The sequence below is a fragment of the Garra rufa genome, chromosome 6 (genome assembly GCF_049309525.1).
Source record: "Garra rufa chromosome 6, GarRuf1.0, whole genome shotgun sequence".
NCBI classification, from domain to species: Eukaryota; Metazoa; Chordata; class Actinopteri; order Cypriniformes; family Cyprinidae; genus Garra; species Garra rufa.
Window position 1 is genome coordinate 10901997 of NC_133366.1, and position 24763 is coordinate 10926759.

Genomic DNA, 24763 nt, shown 5'->3' on the forward strand with positions numbered 1-24763 from the left:
AAGGACTAAAATCCTCTGGTACCCCTAAGGTCCCCCTGCTCAAGAAAGCACATGTACAGGCCCGTCTGAAGTTTGCTAATGAACATCTGAGTGATTCAGGGGAGAACCGGGTGAAAGTATTGTGGTCAGATGAGACCAAAATCAAGCTCTTTGGCATCAACTCAACTCGCCGTGTTTGGAGGTGGAGGAATGCTGCCTATGACCTCAAGAACACCATCCCCACCTTCAAACATGGAGGTGGAAACATTATGCTTTGAGGGTGTTTTTCTGCTAAGGGGACAGGACAACTGCACCACATCAAAGGGATGACGGACTGGGCCATGAACCTCCTTCCCCTTAGCCAGGGCATTGAAAATGGGTCGTGGATGGGTGTTTCAGCATGACAATGACCCAAAACACATGGTCAAGGCAACAAAGAAGTGGCTCAAGAAGAAGCACATTAAGGTCCTGGAGAGGCCTAGCCAGTCTTCAGACCTTAATCCCATTGAAAATCTGTGGAGGGAGCTGAAGGTTTGAGTTGCCAAACGTCAGCCTCGAAACCTTAATGACTTGGAGAGGATCTGCAAAGAGGAGTTGGACAAAATCCCTCCTGAGATGTGTGCAAACCTGGTGGCCAGCTACAAGAAACGCCTGACCTCTTTGATTGCCAACAAGGGTTCTTCCACCAAGTACTAAATGATGTTTTGCAAAGGGGTTAAAAACTTATTTCACTCATTGAAATGCAAATCAATTTAGAACTTTTTTGAAATGTGTTGTCAGTGGGCAAATGTATAAAATCCGCAGGGGACCAAATAATTTTTTATTTTTTTCCCCCTCACTGTATAAAATGATGCAACAGTTTTCATTGTCTTAGCATAATGTTGAATTCTTTGAGGCCGAACTCACTTTGTCAGAGAACCACAGCAGATTGGACTCTGAATACTGGGTGAACATGCCATAGATTGGATCCATCAGCTCTTTCAGCAGGAGCAGGAAGAACTCCTTAGTGACTCCTCCGGCATCCACAGCTTCCTCTCCATCGAAGATGACCTGCAGTGATCAATAAAACTCTGTTAGTCAACTGTCTTAGTGGGCGATCTTGGCCAAAATATGCTACAATACGGACTAGACAACAGTCTGGTGTTAGGATGACGAACACAAACCTTAAGCGGCTTTTTCAAGTCTACGTCATTGTAGACTGTGAGCTCCCGGAGAGCATCACTGACTAAGTGGTTCCTTCGTACATGAAGCACCAGGAAAGGGTTTCTTGCCAGCAAAGGTTCCATAGTCAACAGCATGAAGACGTTGTGCAAGTTAGCGCCGCTTACTGCCATCTGAACAGTACCAAAGCAGGCAAAACTAGTCAAAGAGGCTGAATAATAAAGAGTCAAGAATCATAAACCTTATGTATTTTGTTGCTTTTCACACAGAGTAATTCCTCTGTATCTGCTCTGAAACCAACAGCTAGAAAAGTAAAAGAAAGTACATTTTTTATCCATTATGCATTAAACTGACCAAAATTAACAGATGGTATCCCACATTCTTATGAATAAATAAATATATACATTACCAGTCAAAAGATTTTGAACAGTAAGATTTGTAATGCTTTTTTAAAAAGTCTCTTCTACTCACCAAGCCTGCATTTATTTGCAGAATTGCAGAAATTTGATTACTGTAAAAGCAGTAATATTGTGAAAAATGTTAACTATTAAAAGCAACTGCTTTCTATTTAAATGTATTTTAAAGTCTTATTTATTCTTGTGATCAAAACTCCAGTCTCAGTGTCATGTGATTCTTCAGAAATCATTTCTAATATGTGACCCTGGACCACGAAACCAGTCACAAGTGTAAATCTTTCGAAATTGAGATTCTTAGGTCAACTGAAAGCTGAGTAAATAAGCTTTCCATTGATATATTGTTTGTTAAAATAGGACAATGTTTGTCTGAGATAACACTATTTGAAAACCTGGAATCTGAGGGTGCAAAAAATCTAAATATTGAGAAAATTGCCTTAAAAATTGTTCAAATGAAGTTCTTAGCAATGCATATTACTAATCAAAAATCAAGTTTTTATATATTTATGGTAGAAAATTTACAAAATATCTTTATGGAACATGATCTTTACTTAATATGCTTTTTGGCATAAAAGAAAAATCTATAATTTTGACCCATACAATGTATTTTTGGCTATTGCTACAAATATACCTGTGCTACTTAAAGGAACACCCCACTTTTTTTGGAAATAGGCTCATTCTCCAACTCCCCCCGAGTTAATAAGTTGGGTTTTACCGTTTTGAAATCCATTCAGCCGTTCTCCTGTTCTGGCGATATCACTTTTAGCATAGCTTAGCATAGATCATTGAATCCTATTAGACCAATAGCATCACGTTCAAAAATGACCAACGAGTTTCCATATTTGTCCCATTTAAAACTTGACTCTTCTGTAGTTATATCGTGTACTAAGACCGGCGGAAAATAAAAAGCTGCGAGTTTCTAGGCTGATAAGATTAGGAACTACACTTCCATCCGGCGTAATAATCAAGGAAGTTTGCTGCCGTAATATGGCCGTAATATGATTCAATGATCTATGCTAAGCTATGCTAAAAGTGATATCGCCAGAACAGGAGAACGGCTGAATGGATTTCAAAACGGTAAAACTCAACTTATTAACTCAGGGGGAGTTGGAGAATGAGCCTATTTCCAAAAAAAGTGGAGTGTTCCTTTAAGACTGGTTTTATGGTCCAGGGTCACATATGTTTATTTGCTTTTCAAGAAACATGTATTATTATTAATATTTAAAACAGTTGAGTACATTTTTTCAGAATTCTTTGATGAATATAAAGATCCAAAGATTAGCATTTATCTGAAAAAAAAAGCTTTTATTAATAATTTATATATATATTATTGTGAAACAAATTATAGAAATTAATACTTTTATTTAGCTAGGATACTTTAAATTGATCAAAAGTGATGATACAGACATTTATAATGTTACAAAAGATTTATATTTCAGACAAATGCTGTTCTTAGGAACTTTCTATTCTTCAAAGAAACCTGAAAAAAATTCTACTCAGCTGTTTTCAACATAATATTTAAATACATTTTTTTATGAGCAGCAAATCAGAATATTAGAATTAGATTTCCGAAGGATTATGTGACTGGAGTAATGATGCTAAAAATGCAGCTTTAAAACCACAGGGATAAATTATGTTCAATATAATAAAATATATTTAAATAGAAAACAGTTATTTTAAATAGTAAAAATATTTCAAAATGTTACTGTTTTTTGCTGTACTTTTTTTGCTGTATCAGATAAATGCAGGCTTGGTGAGCAGAAGATACTTTTTACTAGTAGTGTATATAAATAAGTGCTATTTATAAAGTTTTATATTTATCAAACAATCCTAACAAATTTGTATCATGGTTTTCACAAAAACATTAAGCAGCACAACTGTTTTCAATGTTTGGTGAGCAGCAATCAGCATATTAGAATGATTTCTAAAGTATTATGTGACTGGAGTAATGATGCTGAAAATTCAGCTTTCAAATCACAGGAATAAATTACATTTTAAAATATATTATAACAGAAAAAAAAGTAAAAATATTGTTTTAAGAAAAAATATATTTTACAATATTATAGCATTTACTGTATATTTAATTTAAAAAGCAGCCTTAGTGAGAAGAAGAGACGTCTTTAAAAAAAATCCCCCAGTCACAAAAGATAGTTTTTTTTTTTACCTGCATTTGCAGCTCAGCATCTGTTTGCAGCACGGTTGTCTTGGCTTGCGCGTTCAATATGAACGGATAGGCACATAACGTGACAGAACCCTGGTAAATAAGATTCAGATGATCAAGCTGAGAACATAAAAACTGTCAAAAAAAATACATTTACATAGAGTTACTTAACCAACATACTGTACCTGCACTGGAGGGTATCGCATTTTCTGCAACAAGACAAAACAAGGACTTATGTTAAAATCTCAAGGCACTTCCAGAACAAAAATGTACAGATAATTTACGCACGCCCTTGTCATCCAAGATGTCCATGGTTTTCTTTCTTCAGTTATAAAAAAATTGTTTTGAGGAAAACATTTCATGATTTTTCTCCATATAGTGGACTTCTATTGTGTCCCTGAGTTTGAACTTCCAAAAATGCAGTTTCAGTGCAGCTTCAAAGGGCTCTAAATGATCCCACCCGAGGAAGAAGGGTCTTATTTATATACTTTTTAACCTCAAAATGCTCGTCTTGTCTAGCTCTGCGTAAACTCTGTGTATTCCGGTTCAAGACAGTTAGGGTATGTCGAAAAACTCTCATTCACTCTCAACTCACCATCTCATTTTCTTCTCCAACTTCAAAATCGTCCTACATCGCTGCAGAAGTACCAACCCAGTGTTTACAAAGTGAACGTGCAAAGAAGATCAAACGTCCTTTACAAAAAAAGGTAAAACAGCGATGTAGAGTGATTTTGAAGTTGGAGAAGAAAATGAGATGGGAGTTTTTCAACCTACCCTAACTGTCATGAACTGAGCATTTGAGGTTAAAAAGTATATAAATTGTCAATTGTTTAAGAAAATAACCGATTGTTTTGCTAGATAAGACATTTCTTCCTCGGCTGGGATTATTTAGGGCCCTCTGAAGCTGCATTTAAACTGCATTTTGGAAGTTCAAACTCGTTAAAAAAGTCCACTATATGTAGAGTAATCTTCAAGTTTTACTCAAAAAACAATTTCTTTACAATTGAAGAAAGAAAGACAAAGATCTTGGATGACAAGAGGGTGAGTGCATTATCTGTACATTTTTGTTAACAGCTTTTGCAGTTCATCTGCAAAAGTAAAAGTGACATGGAAATTTATGCATGAGCAGCGATATACGCACAATATCAGCTTTGCGCAGAAACCATTTGAGGTAGTCTTCCTGGATGTCCACCAAGGTGGAGACATCAGGGATGTAGAAGTTGTTGTATTCCACACGATGGGCTTTCAGATTAACCTGCATCAAAACATTGGCATCAACACTTAGTTTATCATTTAACAACATAAACTAAATTACACAGGCTTGTCAGCAAGAACAGATTAAAAACAGCAATTCAGCTCTGATGCTGTGGAATATTCAATCAAACAGCTTATTAATTAAATCAATCATTTATTCATTAAAACCAAGATTTTTAATGTACCTTGTGTAGTTTCTCCAGCAGTCGTAGGGCGGCACTGGTGTAGCTCTCCAGAAACACGGGCATCAGGAGTGCCTTCCCTCCGGTCAACAGAAACACAACAATGCTTTTGTACATTTCCACCAGTCTGGAGAAAAGCTCACAATCCATTAGAGACCACCAGTTATCTGAGAAATGAGAATAAAGGTTCATTTCAAAGGCCCTTTTGATTGTGAACTTTGATCAACTTTGTAGCTAAGCAACTAATAGTGTTGCTAGGCAGTGGAATATGTGCATACCCAGCACTTTGCTGGGGTTGGCGTCCAGTCTGAGGATGGCCATGGCTAGAGGGATGGTGAGAGAGATGTAGTTTTTGGAATCCTGGAGAGCGGGACATTCAGACAGGATCAGGTAGATCCGCATGGCTTCCACGTCAGGAGGAGAGCAGGGCAGCTGGGGGATCAGGAGACTCTCAAAGCTCTTCGTGGCCTAGAAGAACACATTAACAAGGCTGTTTAATATTTAAATTATTTTTACACAGACTAAGATCACGAGTCAACTACCAGTCAAAAGTTTTTGAACAGTAAGGTTTTTTAAAGTAGTCTTTTCTGCTCACCAAGCCTGCATTTATTTGATCCAAAGTACAGCAAAAACAGTAAAAATGTGAAATATTTTTAATATTTAAAATACCTGTTTTCTATTTGAATATATTTTCAAATGTAATTTATTCCTGTGATTTCAAAGCCGAATTTTAGCATCATTACTCAGTCACATGATCCTTCAGTAATCATTCTAATATTTTGATTTGCTGCTCAAAAAACATTTATTATTATTATTATTTTAAAAACAGCCGAGTAGAATGTTTCATGTTTTTTTGATTAACAGAAAGTTCATAACAGCAGCCATTTATCTGAAATAGAAATCTTTTGTAACATTATAAATGTCTTTATCATCACTTTTGATCAATTTAAAGCATCCTTGCTAAATAAAAGTATTAATGTCTATAATTTCTTTCTCAAAAAAAAAAAAAAACTCACTCCATGCTTTTGAATTGTATAGTGTATAATGTTACACAAGCCTTAGATCTTTCTATTCATCAAAGACTCTCGAAAAAAATTTACTCAACTGTTTTAAATATTGATAATAACAAAAATAATAAAAAATGTTTTTTGAACAGCAAATCAGCATATTAAAATGATTTCTGAAGGAACACTAAAGATTGCAGTAATGATGCTGAAAATTCACTTTTGATCACAGGAATAAATTACATTTTAAAATATATAAAAATTGAAAGCAGTTATTTTCTCAATATTACTGCTTTTGCTGTATTTCGGATCAAATAAATGCCGGCAGAAAAGACTTATTTAAATAAAATAACTAATAACTATTAACCAATAAAATGTCCTTCTGATCAAATCAAATCAAGGATGAAATAACTAACCAATAAATTCAGTTTTTTTTAAAAGGAACAGATTATTTTATTCTGCAAGGATGCATTAAATTGATTAAAAGTGACATAAGAGATGTTACAAAATTATATTTCAAATAAATGCTTGTTTTTATTTTTTTTTCTAGTCATTAAAGAATCTTGAAAAAAATCCACAAAAATATTAATTCGTTTTCTACATTCTTAATAATCAGAAATGTTTTTCGAGCATCAAATCAGCATATTAAAATGATTTCTGAAGGATCATGTCACTCTGTAGACTGTAGTAATGATGCTGAAAAATCAGCTTTGCATCACAGAAATAAATCACATTTTAATATATATTCAGACAGAGACAATTTACTTTAAATTGTAATAATATTTCACAATTTTACTGTTATCTTTGTTCAGATAAATGCAGCCTAGGCTTCTTTCATAATAGGCTTCTTTCAAAAACGCTGAAAGAAATCCTACAGACTGCAAACAAAGCGGTAGAGTATAAAAAAGAGCTATGATTTCTTTAATTAGATTGAAAAGTAAACAAACTTTCACCCAGTTAACACACAAACAAGGCTTTGAATGTTTTAGAAACCTGATGAAGTATGCAGCAGAGTTACTGCCTTCCAAGTATGCAGTGCTTTAACGACCTAAATAAATGATGAGATGAAGCCAACAAATCAAAGCACACACACCTGCTCCAAAAGTCTTGCGAAGGCTGGTTTCATCAGCGTCTCAAAAAGCAGCCTAACGGCATTGAAATCGATGCCTGGGACTTTGGGGTTGGTTTTGAAATGCCCGTCCTCACTGTGAAAACAGCAGGTGGAAATTACTATCCTAAATAAACTACACATAGCATGAAATCTGATAGTGTGCTAATTTAATTTGCTAAATGAAGATTAGAAAAGTGGTTTGGTTTAGTAACTATATTAGTTAAAACAATTTGGAAACACAACAGTGGAGATTTAGTATCTCCAAGCAAGTGTTGGGTCATGGCCTGGGAACTAGTTATGGAACAGATGAACAAATAGATGGATCTGAGGTGAGGAGATTTAAGGTCTCTCTCCTCTCCATTGCTCTTTATCTGTCTGTCTCTGTGCAGGGATGAAAGCAGGATCACACGCTGGGTGTAAATACAGAGCTGTGGGTGTTTAAGCCTGATGCTGATCCCTGCAACTACAGACCAGTGAACCCCATACGCATGAGCACATGAACCGGAGCCAGTGTATTTTAAACATGTCAGGGTAAGACGGCTGATCTATAATAAACGACCTGTCAGACACCAAGAAGTGTTATTAATACGAGTCCAGTTTCAATGAGATGGCAAGATGTGTTTAACCTTCACATGCAAATGCATTCAGTCCAATCTGTAATTCAGAAAAATCTTTCAGGTCCCACAAGTTCGTTGGTTTTTCAGCATTTTTGTGTATTTGAACCGTTTCCAACAGTGACTGTATAACTTTGAGATCCATCTTTCTCACACTGAGGACAACTGAAAGACTGATATGCAACTACTACAAAAGGTTCAAACACTCACTGATGCTTTGGAAAGGAAAATGATGCATTAAGAGATGGAGTGAAAACTTTTTGAATTATAAGATCAGGGTAAATTTAACTTATTTTGTCTTCTGGGAAACATGTATGTATCTTCTGAAGGGAAAACGGAAAAATATGATATTTAGGCAAAATAAGCAAAATGTACACATCTTGATTCTGTTCAAAAGTTTTCACCCCTGGCTCTTAATGCATCGTGTTTCCTTCTGAAGCATCAGTGAGCATTTGAACCTTCTGCAATAGTTGCATAGGAGTCCCTCAGTTTTAATTAAACAGACATTGTTGGAAGGTGTTCAAATACACAAAAATGTTGAAAAACCAAAGAATTTGTGGGAGCTGAAGGATTTTTCTGAAGAAAAGTAGACTGTTCAGGACAAACAATCGACTCATGAACAACTATCACTAAACAAAATAAAAACACAGCCATGGATCATTCAAGTAACAACATAGTATTAAGAATCAAACTTTTGAACAGGGTCATTTTTATAAATTCAACTATTATTTTCTCTTGTGGACTATATATAAACGTATTTTATGTGTAATATCTTATTCAGGTCAGTACTAAATAAAAATAACATGCATTTTGTATGATCCCTCTTATTTTGTTAAAATAATTAACATTTTGCAGATTCTGCAAGGTGTATGTAAACTTTTGACTTTAACTGCATTTCAAGACATTTGACAGGTTTTTTAGAGCTAATAATGGAGATTAAGCATGTGTGAATTGCCCAAATCTGTGTCTCTCAACAGTGTTTGACAGCAGAGTCTCTACTAATAGCAAAACTGTATGAATATCTGCTTCAAGAACAGTGACAATGCAATGTCATTTTTCTTTTCAGTTACAAAATATTATTAAAAAAGTCAATCATGGTGCAATTAGATTGTACTGATCTGACTAAATTCAAAATCAATTCAATGTCATTTCATAAAAATAAATCTGCATAGTCAATAGCACATTTCTGACCTGCAGAAACATCAACTCTTCAGAGATCTAGAGTTTAGTGTGCGCTGTGGCACCATGTGTTACTCCAAACGCTCACCAACCCAGAGTTAGGACGTGCTCAGCAGAGTTTTAATCACATATACAAAACTGCATTTTAAAAAAATGAAGATTTGCCCTCACAACTCATAATACCCTGTCTGAACGCCAGCAACACCAGTTGTCCCTTATGTAACCAGATAATCTCTTGAAATGTTTTGCGGCTGCAGTGCAGATTATGAACATCGAGGACTGCATCAGGCCGAATGAGGTAGAATGATTCTCTCGTCAGAAAAAGATATCCATCAAGTGCCATTTGCTTAAAAGAGAGACTGTTGTTTTACAGAAAGAGCTGTAACCAGGAGCTGTGCTGGTCTCTACAAAGAATTTTCCAACTGACATTAAGCAGAAGTCACCTATGGAAAAATCGCAAGCACCCTGCTCTCCATGGCGTCACCCAGGGCACATACGCTTACTGACAGGGGAATGCAAGGCGGGAACATCTTAACTGCTCACCTTTGGTCCAAAAAGCTGGCATTCCAACATGCAGTTGAGGAAAACAGGAGTATGATGTCACTAAATAGGGAGGAGTCAAAGAGATTTGATATAAGCATCAAAATCATAGCAAATATATTTTATACAGAGTGTGCTTTAACAGATATGATATCACAACTAAACTCATTAATTTAAAAAAAAAATGAAATAATTCTTAAAAATGAAAGGAGAAGCTCACCTCCTGAACAAAAGTTTACAGATAATTTACTCATCCAAGATGTTCATGTCTTTCTTTCTTCAGTCGTAATGAAATTATGTTTTTTGAGGAAAACATTTCAGGAATTTTCTCTATAGTCCATATAGTGGACTTCTATGGTCCCTGCAAGTTTGAACTTCCAAAATGCAGTTTAAATGCAGCTTCAAAGGGCTCTAAAGCCAAGGAATAAGGGTCTTATCTATCGGTTATTTTCTGTGTTTTCAATTTATATAATTTTTAACCTCAAATGCTCGTCTTGTCTAGCTCTGCATCAAATCTGTGTAGTCCAGTTCAAGACAGTTAGGGTAGGTCAAAAAACTCCCATCTCATTGTCTCCTCCAACTTTAAAATCATCCTACATGGCTGATTACCTTTTTTGTAAAGGATGTTTGATCTTCTTTGCATGTTCGCTTTGTAAACACTGGGTCGGTACTTCAGCAGCAATTTAGGGTGATTTTGAAGTTGGAGGACAGTTAGACAAGATGAGCATTTGAGGTTAAAAGGTATATAAATTGTTAACTTTTTTAGAAAATAACTGATTGTTTCGCTAGATAAGACCCTTCTTCCTCGGCTAGGATCTTTTAGAGCCCTTTTAAAGCTGCAATTAAACTGCAATTTGGAAGTTTCAACTCGGGGGCATCATAGAAGTCCACTACATGGAGAGAAATCCTGAAATGTTTTCTTCAAAAAAAAAAACAATTTCTTTACGAATGAAGAAAAAAAGACATGAACATCTTGGATGACAAGGGGGTGAGTACATTATCAGTACAATTTTGTTCTGAAAGTGAACTAATCCTCTAAATACTTTGCAATGCAGTTCATTTTGTCTCTAAAATCATAAAACGCTGCCAAGTGGAAGATTTCAGCGAGGCCTCTGTCATAAACGGATAACGTCATACACTCACTTGGTGATGCTTGAATCACTGTTGTCATGGAGCTTCATCCTCCAGCTGTCCAGACTCTCAGAATTAATCAGAGCGATGCTTTTGGTGCTATTCATAATGCGGAAATCCTCAGGAAAAGATGAACCCTGTACTCAAACACACAAACAAACACTCAGATACATAATATTATGACCACCGGCCAAAAAATACAACAGATGTAAACATGACAAGACAGTTTGAACTGTTTTAGTATGAACTGGTCATGTTTTAGTATTCCTAATTATCATACATTAAAACTAATGAAGACAGAAATCATATCCCATCAGAGAGGGCAACCTCGGCAGTTATTGTCATGTACTGTAAGCCCATTATATTGATATATCAGCGCCACCATGTGGATAAGAGCAGGTACTGACATCCTAGCAGCCACTTTTTAGTTTTCACAAGAGCAAATGTAAAACTGCCTAAATGTAAATATCAAAATCACACAGAAGCTATATGACCAGGTACTATCTATACTTTATAATTAAGCCAATTTATTGAATATTCCTGTAATAAAAAAACAAAAAAACATCCAAACAATCAGTTCAGCATCAGCTGTGTTGTTTCACAGCTCTCCAGTGAAAATCAGCATGGTTACCTCCTTAGTAGACAACAGGAGGAAATTATGATCGCCTCCACTGTGAATTTTACGGATGGTGTAGCGCTCGCCTTCTGTAGACAAAGAACATAGAAAGTAGTTCCTTTTATACAGTAGTTATATAACACCAAAGCATATAAAGAATGAGTGTTAGTCATCAGTGTGTTTTTGATGAGTTCAACCTGTTCCCTAAAAGAAGCAACAATAAGGGAAGAATAGAAACCAGGCACATTAATGCAAAAATCATACCTGCTTTACGTTGAAACAGAGTTCAATCATTTCAATAATATCTGCAGGTCAACTGATATGCTAAAAAAAGAATTAAGGAAAAATAAAGAGACTAATTATTACTATTTTTACACAACCACACAGCAAATTGTGCATTCAACCTTCTGTGGGGACATCAAAATAAAACTACTCTCTCTCACATACACACACACACGAAGGTCTTTGAATGATTCAGCAATCAGATGAATCACAAACTAAACTACAGATTCTCTTCAATGCTATTGTCTATTTATATCTGATCATTTTGCATGGACACACATGGAGTCTCTATAACAATCCCTTTCACTCCTGTTGGAGGACCAATCATTCTGTCCCTCAAAATAGCAAACCCTCAAAATCTGCTTCAGATGGAAACCCATTAAAGCATGCTACCACAAAACAAAACACTCATCTTAAGTATGGTTAAAAAAATTTCATTCATTATGGCCATGTACTAAAATACCAAACATAATTATTTTCTGTAAAAGCTGATAAGCCTGAACCTTATAATTATATGAATCTATTCAAAAGGAATTCACATTAAAGCTCTAACATAAATGTTAAAGACATACTTTTGCATGGATAAAAAAATCTTAGGGCCAAATGTACTAAACAGGGCAAATTAGCATTACACAGCATTTCTATAAAATGTGATTTTTTTGATCAAAGAATCATGAAAGATATTGAATCGGTTCCACAAAAAATATTAAGGAGCAAAACTATTTTCAACATAATAATCAGACTTATTTCTGAAGGATCGTGTGGCAGTGAAGACTGGAGTAATGATGCTGAAAATTCAGATTTGCATTATAGGAATAAATCACATTTTAAAATACATTCAAATAGAAAAAAGCAATCCTATAAAAGTTCTGTGGTTGATGTGCAATGCGCATATCAAAGTACACAGATGCAACCAGATTGTTTCCATAATGTACACCACAATCTACCAAGAGCAGCACAAATTAGCAACTGTCACTTGAAATGGGATAAGATATTTTTGGGCTTTAAATAATGGTGCAAATCTTTATATTAACCACCATAAATCAAGCTGAATGATTCATTTAAATACTCTCCTCTCACAAGTTTTGTGCCTGAAAGGGAAACTCCTACAAATGCATATGCAATAAGGCCAGCCACAAAAATCCACACCTTTTCATCACAAAATTTTTCATTGCATGTTTTTATTAAATCCTAACAGAATTTTTACAATGGCAAAAGAGTTAGTAAATCTGACCCCTAATCTTTTAAATCTTTACATTTTAAAATTTTAATTTGGCATTTATGGAATGCCAATTGGCCACTTAAATTACCTGTTATTAAAGGTTCCAAAAGAGTTGGAAGAATAATGAAGCTGTAACAGTGGCCTGGCAATCATGTGAACATACTTGTGTGTGTATTTCCAAAGCACAGGGGTTGGATGTTCCCGACAGGAAGTGGGCTCTTAGCATTTCCTCTGAGGCCTGTACCTAGCTGGCCCTGAGTGTTGCAGCCAAAAGCATAAACCAGACCAGTTGAGGGTACGAATGCCAGGGTGTGGTGCCTGTGATGTACAAACAGAAGTATGCTGTCAAATATCCCATCACATTCTTATCTGATGACTGCATGCACAAAATGAGGTTTTTATTAACCAGACGAACTATGTTGCATGTAGAACGCTTGCTTATGGAGTTACTATTTGGCCCTGTATTAAGGGCAATGTAAATCACTTTGAATAAAAGAATTGTGCTGAATGACTAATACTCAATTCAAAACATGGTTTATGCTTTTATACCATATTTTTGTTCCTGCAGTTTTTTACACAGCAAAACACATGGCAGCTTACAACAGTTTGATTCATTTCAATAATTATCTACTGTATGCTAATGGTTAACATGTTTTTTTTAAAGATGCTGATATCCAGAGATACAATTTATTTCACAATAATTCATTTTAAATGGTTGAATTCAAAAGTTTACATACAACATTTGCAGAATCTGCAAATTGTTAATTATTTTACCAAAATAAGGTCATAATTTTTTTTATTACTGACCCATAAGATATTTCACAAAAAGACATTTACATATAGTCCACAAGAGAAAATAATTGTTGAATTTATAAAAATTACCCTGTTTAAAAGTTTACATACACTTGATTCTTAATACTGTGTTGTTAGCTGAATGATCCACAGGTGCTTTTTTGTTTAGTGATAGTTGTTCATGAGTCCCTTGTTTGTCCTTGTGCTGTTCTTCAGAAAAGTCCAACAAATTCTTTGGTTTTTCAGCATTTTTGTGTATTTGAACCCTTTCCAAAAATGACTATGATTTTAAGATCCATCTTTTCACACTGAGGACAACTGAGGGATTCATGTGCAACTATTACAGAAGATTCAAACACTCACTGATGCTCCAGAAGGAAACCAGGAGCCAGGGGTGAAAACTTTTGAACAGAGTGAAGATGTGTAATTTTTTCTTATTTTGCCTAAATATCTTTTTTATTTTATTTAGTCCTGCCCTTCAGAAGCTACAGAAGATCCTTGCATGTTTCCCAAAAGACAAAACAAGTTAAATTTACACTACTCTTCAATAAGTTTTCAACCCCTAGGCTCTTAATGCACCATTTTTTCTTTCTGGAGCAACAGTGAGTGTTTGAACTTTCTGTAATAGTTCCATCAGTTGTCCTCAGTGAGAAAAGATGAATCTCAAAATCATAGTCATTGTTGGAAAGGGTTCAAATACACAAAAATTCTGAACAACCAAAGAAGTTGTGGGACCTGAAGGACTTATCTGAAGTATAGCAGGCAGTTTAACTGTTCAGGACAAGCAAGGGATTCATGAACAACTATCACTAAACAAAAAACACAGCTGAGCATCATTTAGGAAATAACACAGTATTAAATGTCTTTCATGTGAAATATCTTATTCAGGTCAGTACTTAAAAAAATAACATGCATTTTGTATGATCCCTCTTTGCAGATTCCATGCATCCTTGCTTAATAAAAGTTAATAAACCACTAAAAAATATATGCATCATCCATATGGTGTTAGTACATTTTGGAAATGACACAAACTAAAGCTAACACTAAAGGAAATCAGCACATTCACCGATCTAAAACAGATGGGCACAGAAATGTGCATCTTGTCTAGTACATATACTTACCGCCCACAAGCGATCTGAGACACCTCAGTGCCCATGAGCTCCATAACTCTGCGTGGAAGAGGCTCGTTTCTGGTGGAATCGTGGCCCAGCTGTCCTCTTGAACCGTTTCCAAATGTGAACAGACCCCCTTCCTGAAGCAAACACAGCACAAACAGCAATGCTTCAATGCTCAGGACTGAAAACAACAAATACAACTGAAGAACTTCCATATTAAGCTATGACAGTACAACAGGAATACTTATCAAATCATTTCCGCAGTAACTAAATAAAATAATAGATTTGAATAAATATGTAAAATACTGCTAAACACTGTAATGCATTAAAAAACAGGTAAGATAAGAGTTCATACTTTGGCTGTATGAACAATACCTTTGTCAAGGCAGCAGTGTGCTCCTCTCCACAGCTGATGTAGACCACCTTCTGTGACCGCAGGAACTTGATGTGACAGGGAACAGCCCGGTCTATGAAATCACAAACAGAAATTATGCCACTCTTTTAATCAAAACAGTATTGTTTCAAGTCCACTGCAGAATTCAAATCAGCAACCTTTTGATTAGCAGACCATATTTTTAACCTCTAGGTCAGTGTGTGTTTTACCTTGCTCGTCATTGAGGCCTAGTTGCCCAGCGCTGTTCTTCCCCCATCCGAACACGGCTCCAGAGAGTGACAGGGCGAAGCTGTGGTCTCCTCCAGCGCTGATTTGAGCCAGTGGGATCCCACTCAGAGATTTGAGCGGTTGAGGAGACAGAGTGCTGGGCTCTCCCTTTCCTAAACCTAGCTGACCGCTGGAGTTCTCTCCCCATACAAACAACTGACCATCTGAGAAGACGAGGACAGTGGGAAACTTCATTTACTGGCACAGCAGAAGTACATCAGAACACAAAACTATTGATGTATCAATGAAAGTCTGCTTTTACCTTTTGCAAGTGCTATGCAGTGTTGGTTGCCACACATTACTTGGGAGATTCGATGCTCGCACAACTTTTTAATCAACCTGAAGAAATAAATACACTTATTTAAGCAAGTTCTGGACTACATCTCTTAACAAATGTCCCTAAATACCAACACATACAAAATGCATACATACATACACTATCAGTCAAAAGTTTTTGATTAAGATTTTTAAAGACTTCTCTTCTGCTCACCAAGCCTGCATTTATTTGATCCAAAATACAGCAAAAAGCAGCAATAATGTGAAATATTTTTACTATTTAAAATAACTGCTTTCTATTTGAATATATTTTAAAATGTATTTTATTCCTGTGATCAAAGCTAATTTTTCAGCATCATTACTTCAGACTCCAGTCACACGATCCTTCAGAAAGCATTCTAATATGCTGATTTGCTGTTCAAGACAAAAATTATTATTATCATTAATTTTTAAAACAGTTGAGTACATTCTTTCAGGATTCTTTGATGAATAGAAAGATTCAAAGATCAGCATTTATCTGAAATAAAAAAAGAGATGATAAAGACATGTATAATGTTACAAAAGATCTCTATTTCAGATAAATGCTGTTCTTCTGAACTTTATTCATCAAAGAAACCTGAAAAAAATTCTACTCCGCTGTTTTCAACATAATAAAAATAAAAAATGTTTTTTGAGCAGCAAATCAGAATATTAGAATGATTTGAGAATGAAGGATCACATGACTTGAAATCACAGAAATAAATAACATTTTAAAATATATCCAAATAGAAAACAGTTATTTTAAATAGTAAGATTATTTCCATTTTTTGTGTTTTTTCTGTACTTTGGATCAAATATATGCAGGCTTAGTGAGCAGAAGAGACTTCTTTAAAAACATTAAAAATCATACGGTTCAAAAACTTTTGACTGGTAGTGTAAGTGATAACTAAGGCCACATGAAATGCAATTTTTTTTATTTTCTTTTATTCGTTTATTTATTTGTGGGGGGAGATCTCGAACATAAGAGGAATGAATTTAATATTTTGATTACTTAAAAATCTAATTCTCAATTCAAAAACTCAATTCAATGAAATTCAAGGGGAAAAAATAGATTTTAATTCATTCCAGAAGTACCTTGCATATTCCTTGTTGCATAACCACTTATTAATTTTTAGAATAAGTTTAGAGTTTCTGCCCTGATTGTGAAAGGAAACCTGCAATTTTGTGGAATTTATTTAATTGTTTTTTTTTTCATTCTTTTTTTCAGGAAAGTAATTTTGTATTATTTAAAGTGTCAAAGGTCCAAGCAGGTGATGCACTGTTGTAATGTAATGGTGTAAAGGGTTACATAACTACTGTATGTTATTATTGTATTATTATGTATTATTATTGGTAGCTGAACATGACTAAAGTATCCAAAATATTTAATAAAGAAATTCTTGATTAACTGACTGACCAAGAATCTCACAGTCAAATGCAAGTGGCCTTGATCAGCACGAAACCAAATAAATAAACCTCGATCGTTAACTCGCCCTGGCGCTTGTGAAATTATTCAAATAACTGAGATGACAAGCGATGTTTGCATTCAAATGAAGGGATGTGTGTCAGGAAATGTTGTTTCATCTGTTGTGGGTTATTCAGCAGTACTAGAGCCACAACAGAACAGAAGAGCTTTCAGTAATATTAGCTTGCATTCGGGAGCCCCCTGCGGTGTGAAGGACCCCATGCAGGGACCCCCTCACGAGTTTACGAGGCAATTAAACCCTCATTAGATTCCCCTATCTAGAACAAACATTACAAAGTGAAGGAAGCAGCATCAGAAAAAGCATTCATACCACAAAAAAGGAAGGTATAAATCTATAACAGGAAGCAATGCATCACATGCTTCAAACTTGAATGTTCTCATGCCCAGCTGACAGAAAACAAAACAAAAAACAATGAATTATGAGTGTTTTGGATGAACTACTACTTTGATTTTAACATTTTAATTAGACTGTGATTCAATTTAACTTTTGCATAACAAAATTTTTACCTGGGCACGCGGACCGCCTCTTCAGCTGTACCCAGACCGAGCTGCCCTCCTTCTCCGGCCCCCCAGGCAAACACCTGGCCCTGCTCGTTCACCGCCAGAGAGTGAGCCTGCCCACACGACACACCGGATATCTTCTGAGCATCCAGAGCTCCGACCAGCTCTAAGAGAGACACAAAAACCGCCATTCGATTAAAATATTACTCTCCAGCTTTGATGCTTGCATGGACATCATTTATATCCTACAGTATGTACTGCTAGATTTGCTTTGAGCAGTAAAGGTTTGTGATGGCTATATTGTTTTGAAAAGACTGTTTTGGAAGACCCTGGACCACAAATGGTCTTAAATAGCCAAAAATGAATTTGCATGGGTCAAAATAATAAAGTTTTCTTTTATGCCAAAAATCATTAGTATATTAAGTAAAGATTGTGTTACATGAAGATATTTTGTAAATTTCATACCGTAAATATATCAAAACTTAATTAGTAATATGCATTGCTAATTGACAACTTTAAAGGCGATTTTCTCAATATTTAGATTTTTTGCACTCTCAAGATTCGAGATTTTCAAACAGATGTATCTCGACCAAATATTGTCATAACCTAAAGCTTATTTATTCAGCTTTCAGATGATGTATGAATATCATTTTCAAAAATTGACCCTTCTGACTGGTTTTGTGGTCCAGTGTCACATAAACCGGTTCAAACGGTAAACCAGCTTGAATTATGCAAACGGTATGAATTTCTAAAAAAACGGCATAACTGACTAATAGTTTTAGAACTATTAACACACAACTAATTCTTTAACTTGGCAAATAAACCAACTGTAAACAGCCGTTAACAGAAGCCAGAGATGCTAAAGATGAACGCAAAGCAATATACCTCCGTGTAATGCATATTAATGTAGTATTTAAAAGTGCAGCGCTGCTGTGTTCACAGCGGTAACCAAGGAAATGCTGTATTGCTGCTGTTCCATAAGTGCCACCTGTTGTCAGATAGTGAATCTGCATCTCATTTAGCCTGTCTGCTGTTTCTGTTTCGTTCAGATATATGACCCTGAACCAGAAGCACAGGTATACTTGTAGCAATAGCCAAAAATACACAGCATGGGTCAAAATTATCAATTTTTCTTTTATGCCAAAAATCATTAGGATATTAAGTAAAGATCATGTTCCATGAAGATATTTGATAAATTTCCTACCGTAAATATATCAAAACGTAATTTTTGATTAGTAATATGCATGGCTAAGAACTTTAAAGGAGATTTTTATCAATATTTAGATTTTTTTATACCATCAGATTCCAGATTTTTAATAGCTGTATCTCAGCCAAATATTGCACTATCCTAACAAACCATACATCAATGGAGCATATGTATTCAGCTTTCAGATGATGAATAAATCTTAATAAAAAAAAAACTGACTCTTATGACTAATTTTGTGGTTCAGGGTCACATATTTTGTATGTTGCAAAATATCACAAAGTTAAAGTCAGACCATTCTGTTTTTGCTTTCAATTTAGAAATTATAAAATCTAATTTACATCAAAAACTGCTAATGCTATATGTCACATGTTTTTTCGCATTGTGATTAAAATGGTGGTTCTACAACTGTTTCATGCATTCTGATTAATATAAATGTGATAATCCATCAAACAGCCAGAATCTTATAAAAACATGATACATATGACATTGATAATAATAATAAGATATGTTTCTTGAGCAGAATATTATCATATTAGAATGATATCTGAAGTATCATGTGACGCTGAAGACTGGAATAACGATGCTGAAAATTCAGTTTTGCATCACAGGACAAATTGAAACAAAAAAATGCAGCCTTGGTGAGCAGAAGAGACTGTATAGTGATAATGGGAAGTGTATAACAAGTAAAACAAGATGTGGACACCTAAATGACAATGCACTAAACTGTGTGGCAATAAAACAATGTCACATGCAACCTTTATTATCTCACCAAGCTCTCACCAATACAGCACAGGCCTAAATGAAACCAAAAACAAAAAAGTCCCCTTTGGTGTGCGAATGTGGTAAGACGAAACTAAATGCCTACTTAACCAAAACACAGTTGAAAGAAAACTTTCATTCTACAAAAGCAAAATGTAGGGCATTCAAAACTAATGTGAAAACATTGTAGCACCTAAATCAAATTCATCTGAACCTCTGTAATCTGCAATGATAATAATCTGTAAAAAAAACAAAACTTCACCAGAATTCATTTTCACAATGCAACCCTTTTACCAACAAAATATGTATCCTTCTACACATTAGATTCATATACAGTTTCTTGAATCAGTATCTGGTTTCTGCACTGGACATAGAATATATTTAACCAAGCAGTAATGCTTGTTGTTTTTGTTTTGTTCCCCTAATGTATCAACTTCCTTTACAAATCCCTCATACAAACTCACATATCAGTGCCTTCTATTGTACAAATAGAGCCATCTTATTAGTACAGACACGTATGAGTCCGTCTGCAGCTTGGAATTGTTTTCTTATGAACCGGATTAGCAACCCTGAACTAGTGAGTCCCAGTGCATGCTGGATAAAACAAGATCTGCTGTCATCACTGACTGTTAATGCACTTTAGTACTGTACAATAATAACAGCATGATCAAACAAGAAATGTTTTATAGGACTATATCCAGGGCACATTATTAGTTTATTACCTCATTTCTGAGAATCATGCCAATTAATTTTACTTTTAGGTGTGCCAATATACAGTTTACACCCCTGGCTCTTAATGCATTGTGTTTCCATCTGGAGCATCAGTTAGCATTTGAACCTTCTGTAATAGTTGCATATAAGTTCCTCAGTTGTCCTCAGTATGAAAAGATGGATCTCAAAATCACAGAGTCATTGTTAGAAAGGGTTCAAATACACAAAAATGCTGAAAAACCACAGAATTCGTGGGAGCTGAATTATTTTTCTGAAGAACAGCGGGCAGTTTAACTGTTCAGAACAAACAAGGAACTCATAAACAACGATGAGTAAACAAAAAACACAGCCGTGGATTATTCAGGTAACAACACAGTATTAAGAATCAAGTGTAGGTAAACTTTTGAACGGGTAATTTTGATTAAATTCTACTATTATTTTCTCTTGTGGCCTATATGTAAATATATTTTATGTGAAATATCTTATTCAGGTCAGTACTAAACAAAAATAGCATGCATTTTGTATGATCCCTTTCATTTTGGTAAAATCAAAAAGATTTAGCAGATTCTGCAAGGTGTATGTAAACTTTTGACTTCAACTGTATATTGTGCAAACTTTAAAGCTTCAGAATTTATGGCAAATGCATTTTATAAACATTAGATATATGTCAGTTACCTGGCCTCCATCCTCCCTTGTCATGGCCCAGCTGACCGCAGGTGTTGGAGCCACAGGCGTAAACGCTCCCATCATGCAACAGGAAGAGCGAGTGATGGCTCCCGCACGCAATTTCTTTAAGACCCCTCCCGTCGAACATGCAACAACTCCTCGGCTCAAAGACAGACGCCTCCGATGCACCGATGCCCAGCTGACCCGAGGCACTGCTTCCCCAGCACAGCATCATGATTCACGCATAAAGAGGGAGACAGATGGAAGGATCCGAAATAAGGGAGAGCTCCTAGGCTGTACCGCCTTGCCGTCTCCGCCTATAAGTGACGGACCTGCAACAGAACGAAAAGTCTGGCATGAGCAAATAGGTGAGAAATCAGTGCAAGGGAAAGGAAGAGGTCACACCCCATTCCTGTTTCCATATTGGGCAGCGTGTGTGTAAATGACAGCTAGTGTGGACGGCCGGGCCCTTGAGACAAGAATGCACATCATAAACCACTTGGTGTGGATAAATAAAACCACAGATTTACTAATCCATTTGTTTAACTCCTCCAAAACCTACCGAATCATCACAATTCATTGGAGTCACTCAGTAAAACATGTAGTAATAAAAGTGTGCGTTTATGTCTAGACAGGGGACAGATTTGTGTACTCAGTTATCATACTAGGGCTGGCTAATATATCAAATATTCAAAATTTTATTAGCAATATATAACCATGCAACATCATGAATATTACCCATGTTTCATAATGTACATTCAAAGTGTACCTTAACTATAGAGTGTTTTCCCGACACGTCATCAATAGACCATATTGGCACCACTGAACCGAACAGAACTTGCAAATTTAGCTGATTACTGATGCTGAAAATGGTCAATTATTGTCATGTTTTGGGCTGTACTAATCGGTCAGACCAGGAATACTACACACTGACAAAAGTTATAACAAAACGAGGAGAAGAGTGCAAAAAACTGTCTGAGGAACAAAAGGCATTTGTGGTGGGCCAAACTGAACCAGGATTTCCAAGAATCTTGACAACATTTGTGTTTGTTCTTATCATTTCTGGTCAGGTCGGTGAAATATTAGGCTAATATCTCGATTAATTCTGCTTGTGCGTATCTTTACCACTTATTAACTTTAGTTTGTTAAAATATGGTGTCCTTTTCTGCTTGCTAAATCCTTCTGATTTACCAGCTTCCACATGTTTTTTAATGTGGTTTAATCAGCATAAATTAACTATCAACTTTTGGATTATTAATGGGCTCTAAACACAAATGAGTTCTAAAAGTGCATTAAATGCAATTTCTGGGTAATCATAGGTGTGTCCTGAACAATCATGTCCTATTTTTGAGCAAAAAATTAGCGAATGTCCAAATCTAATTGTTGGTGCATTATAGGCTTGTTCTGAAATGTCATATTACATTTTTAAAGAGATTTACACGCACTGAACATTCGAGTTTTTGCACCATTTGAACGTCCTGGGAAGCTCTTCCCAAAATGGTTGCGAGTTCTGTCGTTACCAACAGAGTTCAGTGGAACTTACGACCATAGTTAGCAAACAACGCTTTGTGAAAGTCACCTGTGAACATTTGAATCAAATTCTGATAAGTTCAGAACATTAGAATCCAATTTTGGGCCATTCGAATCTTATTACATTTTTGAAGAGACGTGTTCTGAACGTTCAACTTTTGTGTATTACACTGTAAAAATTTTCCCCAGTTTCAACTTCAAAACTTAAGTTTAGCAGCTGCATTACAGTTTTAGGTTAAATCAACTTTAAAGTACAAGTAATTTCAACTCATAAGTTAAATCAACTTAAAAAGACAAGTCATTTTAACTAATTTTATTGTCGTGAGTTGAAATGAATAATAGTTTTAAGTTGATTTAACTTAAAATTTTAAGGCAGCTGCTGAACTTTTGTTTTTACAGTGTAGCTATTTGTATGTTCTGAAACTTTGAATCGAATTCTAGAGCAAATGTACTGCTGGAAAACATTAGAAATTAATTTTGAATGGATACCTTTTTAAAATTATAAACAGGTACTGCTGAACAAGAACACTCCAATACATTTTCTGTAGAATCTGCTCGTACTATGCATATCTTCACCACTTAATAACTTTAGTTTGTCAAAATATTGCTATGTAGTCCTTCCCTATATGACTTCCACACGTTTTCCCCCATGGTTTAGATAGCATAAATTAGCAGAACAACATTCAGTAGTACATTACCTGTGCAATCCATGCTGTTGTTTACACCGGAGTATATCCAATATGGCTGCACATCCAAGTAACTGACCAAACCGTGAGGTAAGTGCAAATCCTCTATTAACTTCGGAAGCATTATAAATGGGTTATAATGGCAAACAAGTTCTAAAAGTGTTCTAAATGTGATTTCTGGGTAATCATAGGCGTGTCCTGAACATTCATGTCCTGTTTTTGAGCAATGTCCGAAACTAATTGGTGCATATTGGCATGTTACGAAATAAAATGTTTGAATTGTTGCACCTTTTGCACATTCTGGGACGAGTTTCCCAAAATGGTCGCAAGTTCCGTCGTTACCATAGTTAGCAAACAAGGCTTTGTGAAAGTCAGCCGTGAATGCTTGAATCGAATTCTGAAGCGTCACTACCATGTTTCATTTTGGATGACCAAATTGAATTCATGGCAAAGTAAGTTTTAAACTTTAGAATCAAATTTTGGACCATTCGAATCTAATTTATGTTCCAACCGTTTTTGTGTGTTTTACTGGTGCGTTCTGAAACTTTGAATCGAATTCTAGGCCAAATGTACGTTCCAAACATTGCAATCTAATTTTGAATGGATACACTTTTAAAGTATAAATGGTCCCTGAACGTTCGAATACATTTTCTGTAGAATGTTTCTCTATGGCTCTGGAATGAATGTTCTGAAAATTCGAATCTAATGTCTGGAGAATCATGGGCGTGTTCTCAACGTTCGAATCTTGTTTTTGAGCATCATGAACAGATTCAGAACGTTCGAATCTAATTGTTAGGGCATCATAGGCGTGTTTTAAAATATGATTTAATTATGTGTGCGTTCTGAGCATTCGACTTTGCGTGTTACTGGCGCGTTTTGAAAGTTCAACATTCACATAGATATAATGGACGTCATTGGGCGCTTCCCGAACTGCTAATCCAAGTGCCTGTGATGGTCAGAAATGCTGTCTAGATAGGAAGCACACTAGATTTAGAAACGCAGCAAAATTCTTCAGTACGTGGGTACAATCTGTCCAATCTGACTTCGGCCTGTAAGAACAAACCTGTGACACATTTCATGCCTTTAATGAGTCAAATCATGATGTAGTTCATACACTGCAGATATTAATACTCAAACATCTCATCGTACTGAACATGCGTTACAGTAGCGTTACCTCAATACTAATATTCAGGCTAATGTCAGGACAAACTGACACATAACACCGCACTGACACTCACTAAACTTTCATCACGCAAATGCAGCCCCCTGTCTGACACAAGTCAAAAATAAACATGTATTTAGGGAGGAGATAATATTACCTGCTAATATGCATTTCGTCTCCTGTTTATTTGGACCGTATATTACTGGAATGGTTTCAGTTTAATGGTTCCGACAAAAACAAGGAAGTTACGACTCAGATTACGGCGTCACTGATCACGTGACTTCTGTCAAGCAGCTCTGATGGACTTTAAGTCAATAGAGGGCGACAGCGACTAAAGTTTTGTT

The 24763-nt window shown here is 35.6% G+C and overlaps 1 protein-coding gene across 1 annotated transcript in view; it reads right to left on the reverse strand.

Moving 5' to 3' along the window:
- The window catches only part of herc3 (HECT and RLD domain containing E3 ubiquitin protein ligase 3), a 42233-nt gene extending 17521 nt beyond the window's left edge, over positions 1-24712 (reverse strand). Inside the window, exons 1-19 of the mRNA XM_073842464.1 lie at positions 24577-24712; positions 21051-21373; positions 17705-17864; positions 15680-15756; positions 15360-15581; positions 15132-15223; positions 14763-14893; positions 13013-13167; positions 11361-11434; positions 10742-10866; positions 9602-9661; positions 7248-7359; positions 5429-5618; positions 5154-5317; positions 4856-4969; positions 3900-3923; positions 3718-3807; positions 1143-1313; positions 886-1029 (exon numbers count right to left, since the gene is read on the reverse strand). Of these exons, the coding sequence (XP_073698565.1) occupies positions 886-1029; positions 1143-1313; positions 3718-3807; positions 3900-3923; positions 4856-4969; positions 5154-5317; positions 5429-5618; positions 7248-7359; positions 9602-9661; positions 10742-10866; positions 11361-11434; positions 13013-13167; positions 14763-14893; positions 15132-15223; positions 15360-15581; positions 15680-15756; positions 17705-17864; positions 21051-21276 (2331 nt within the window). The 5' untranslated portion in view covers positions 21277-21373; positions 24577-24712. The remainder of the gene's footprint in view (positions 1-885; positions 1030-1142; positions 1314-3717; positions 3808-3899; positions 3924-4855; positions 4970-5153; positions 5318-5428; positions 5619-7247; positions 7360-9601; positions 9662-10741; positions 10867-11360; positions 11435-13012; positions 13168-14762; positions 14894-15131; positions 15224-15359; positions 15582-15679; positions 15757-17704; positions 17865-21050; positions 21374-24576) is intronic.
- Positions 24713-24763: the final 51 nt, after the last annotated feature.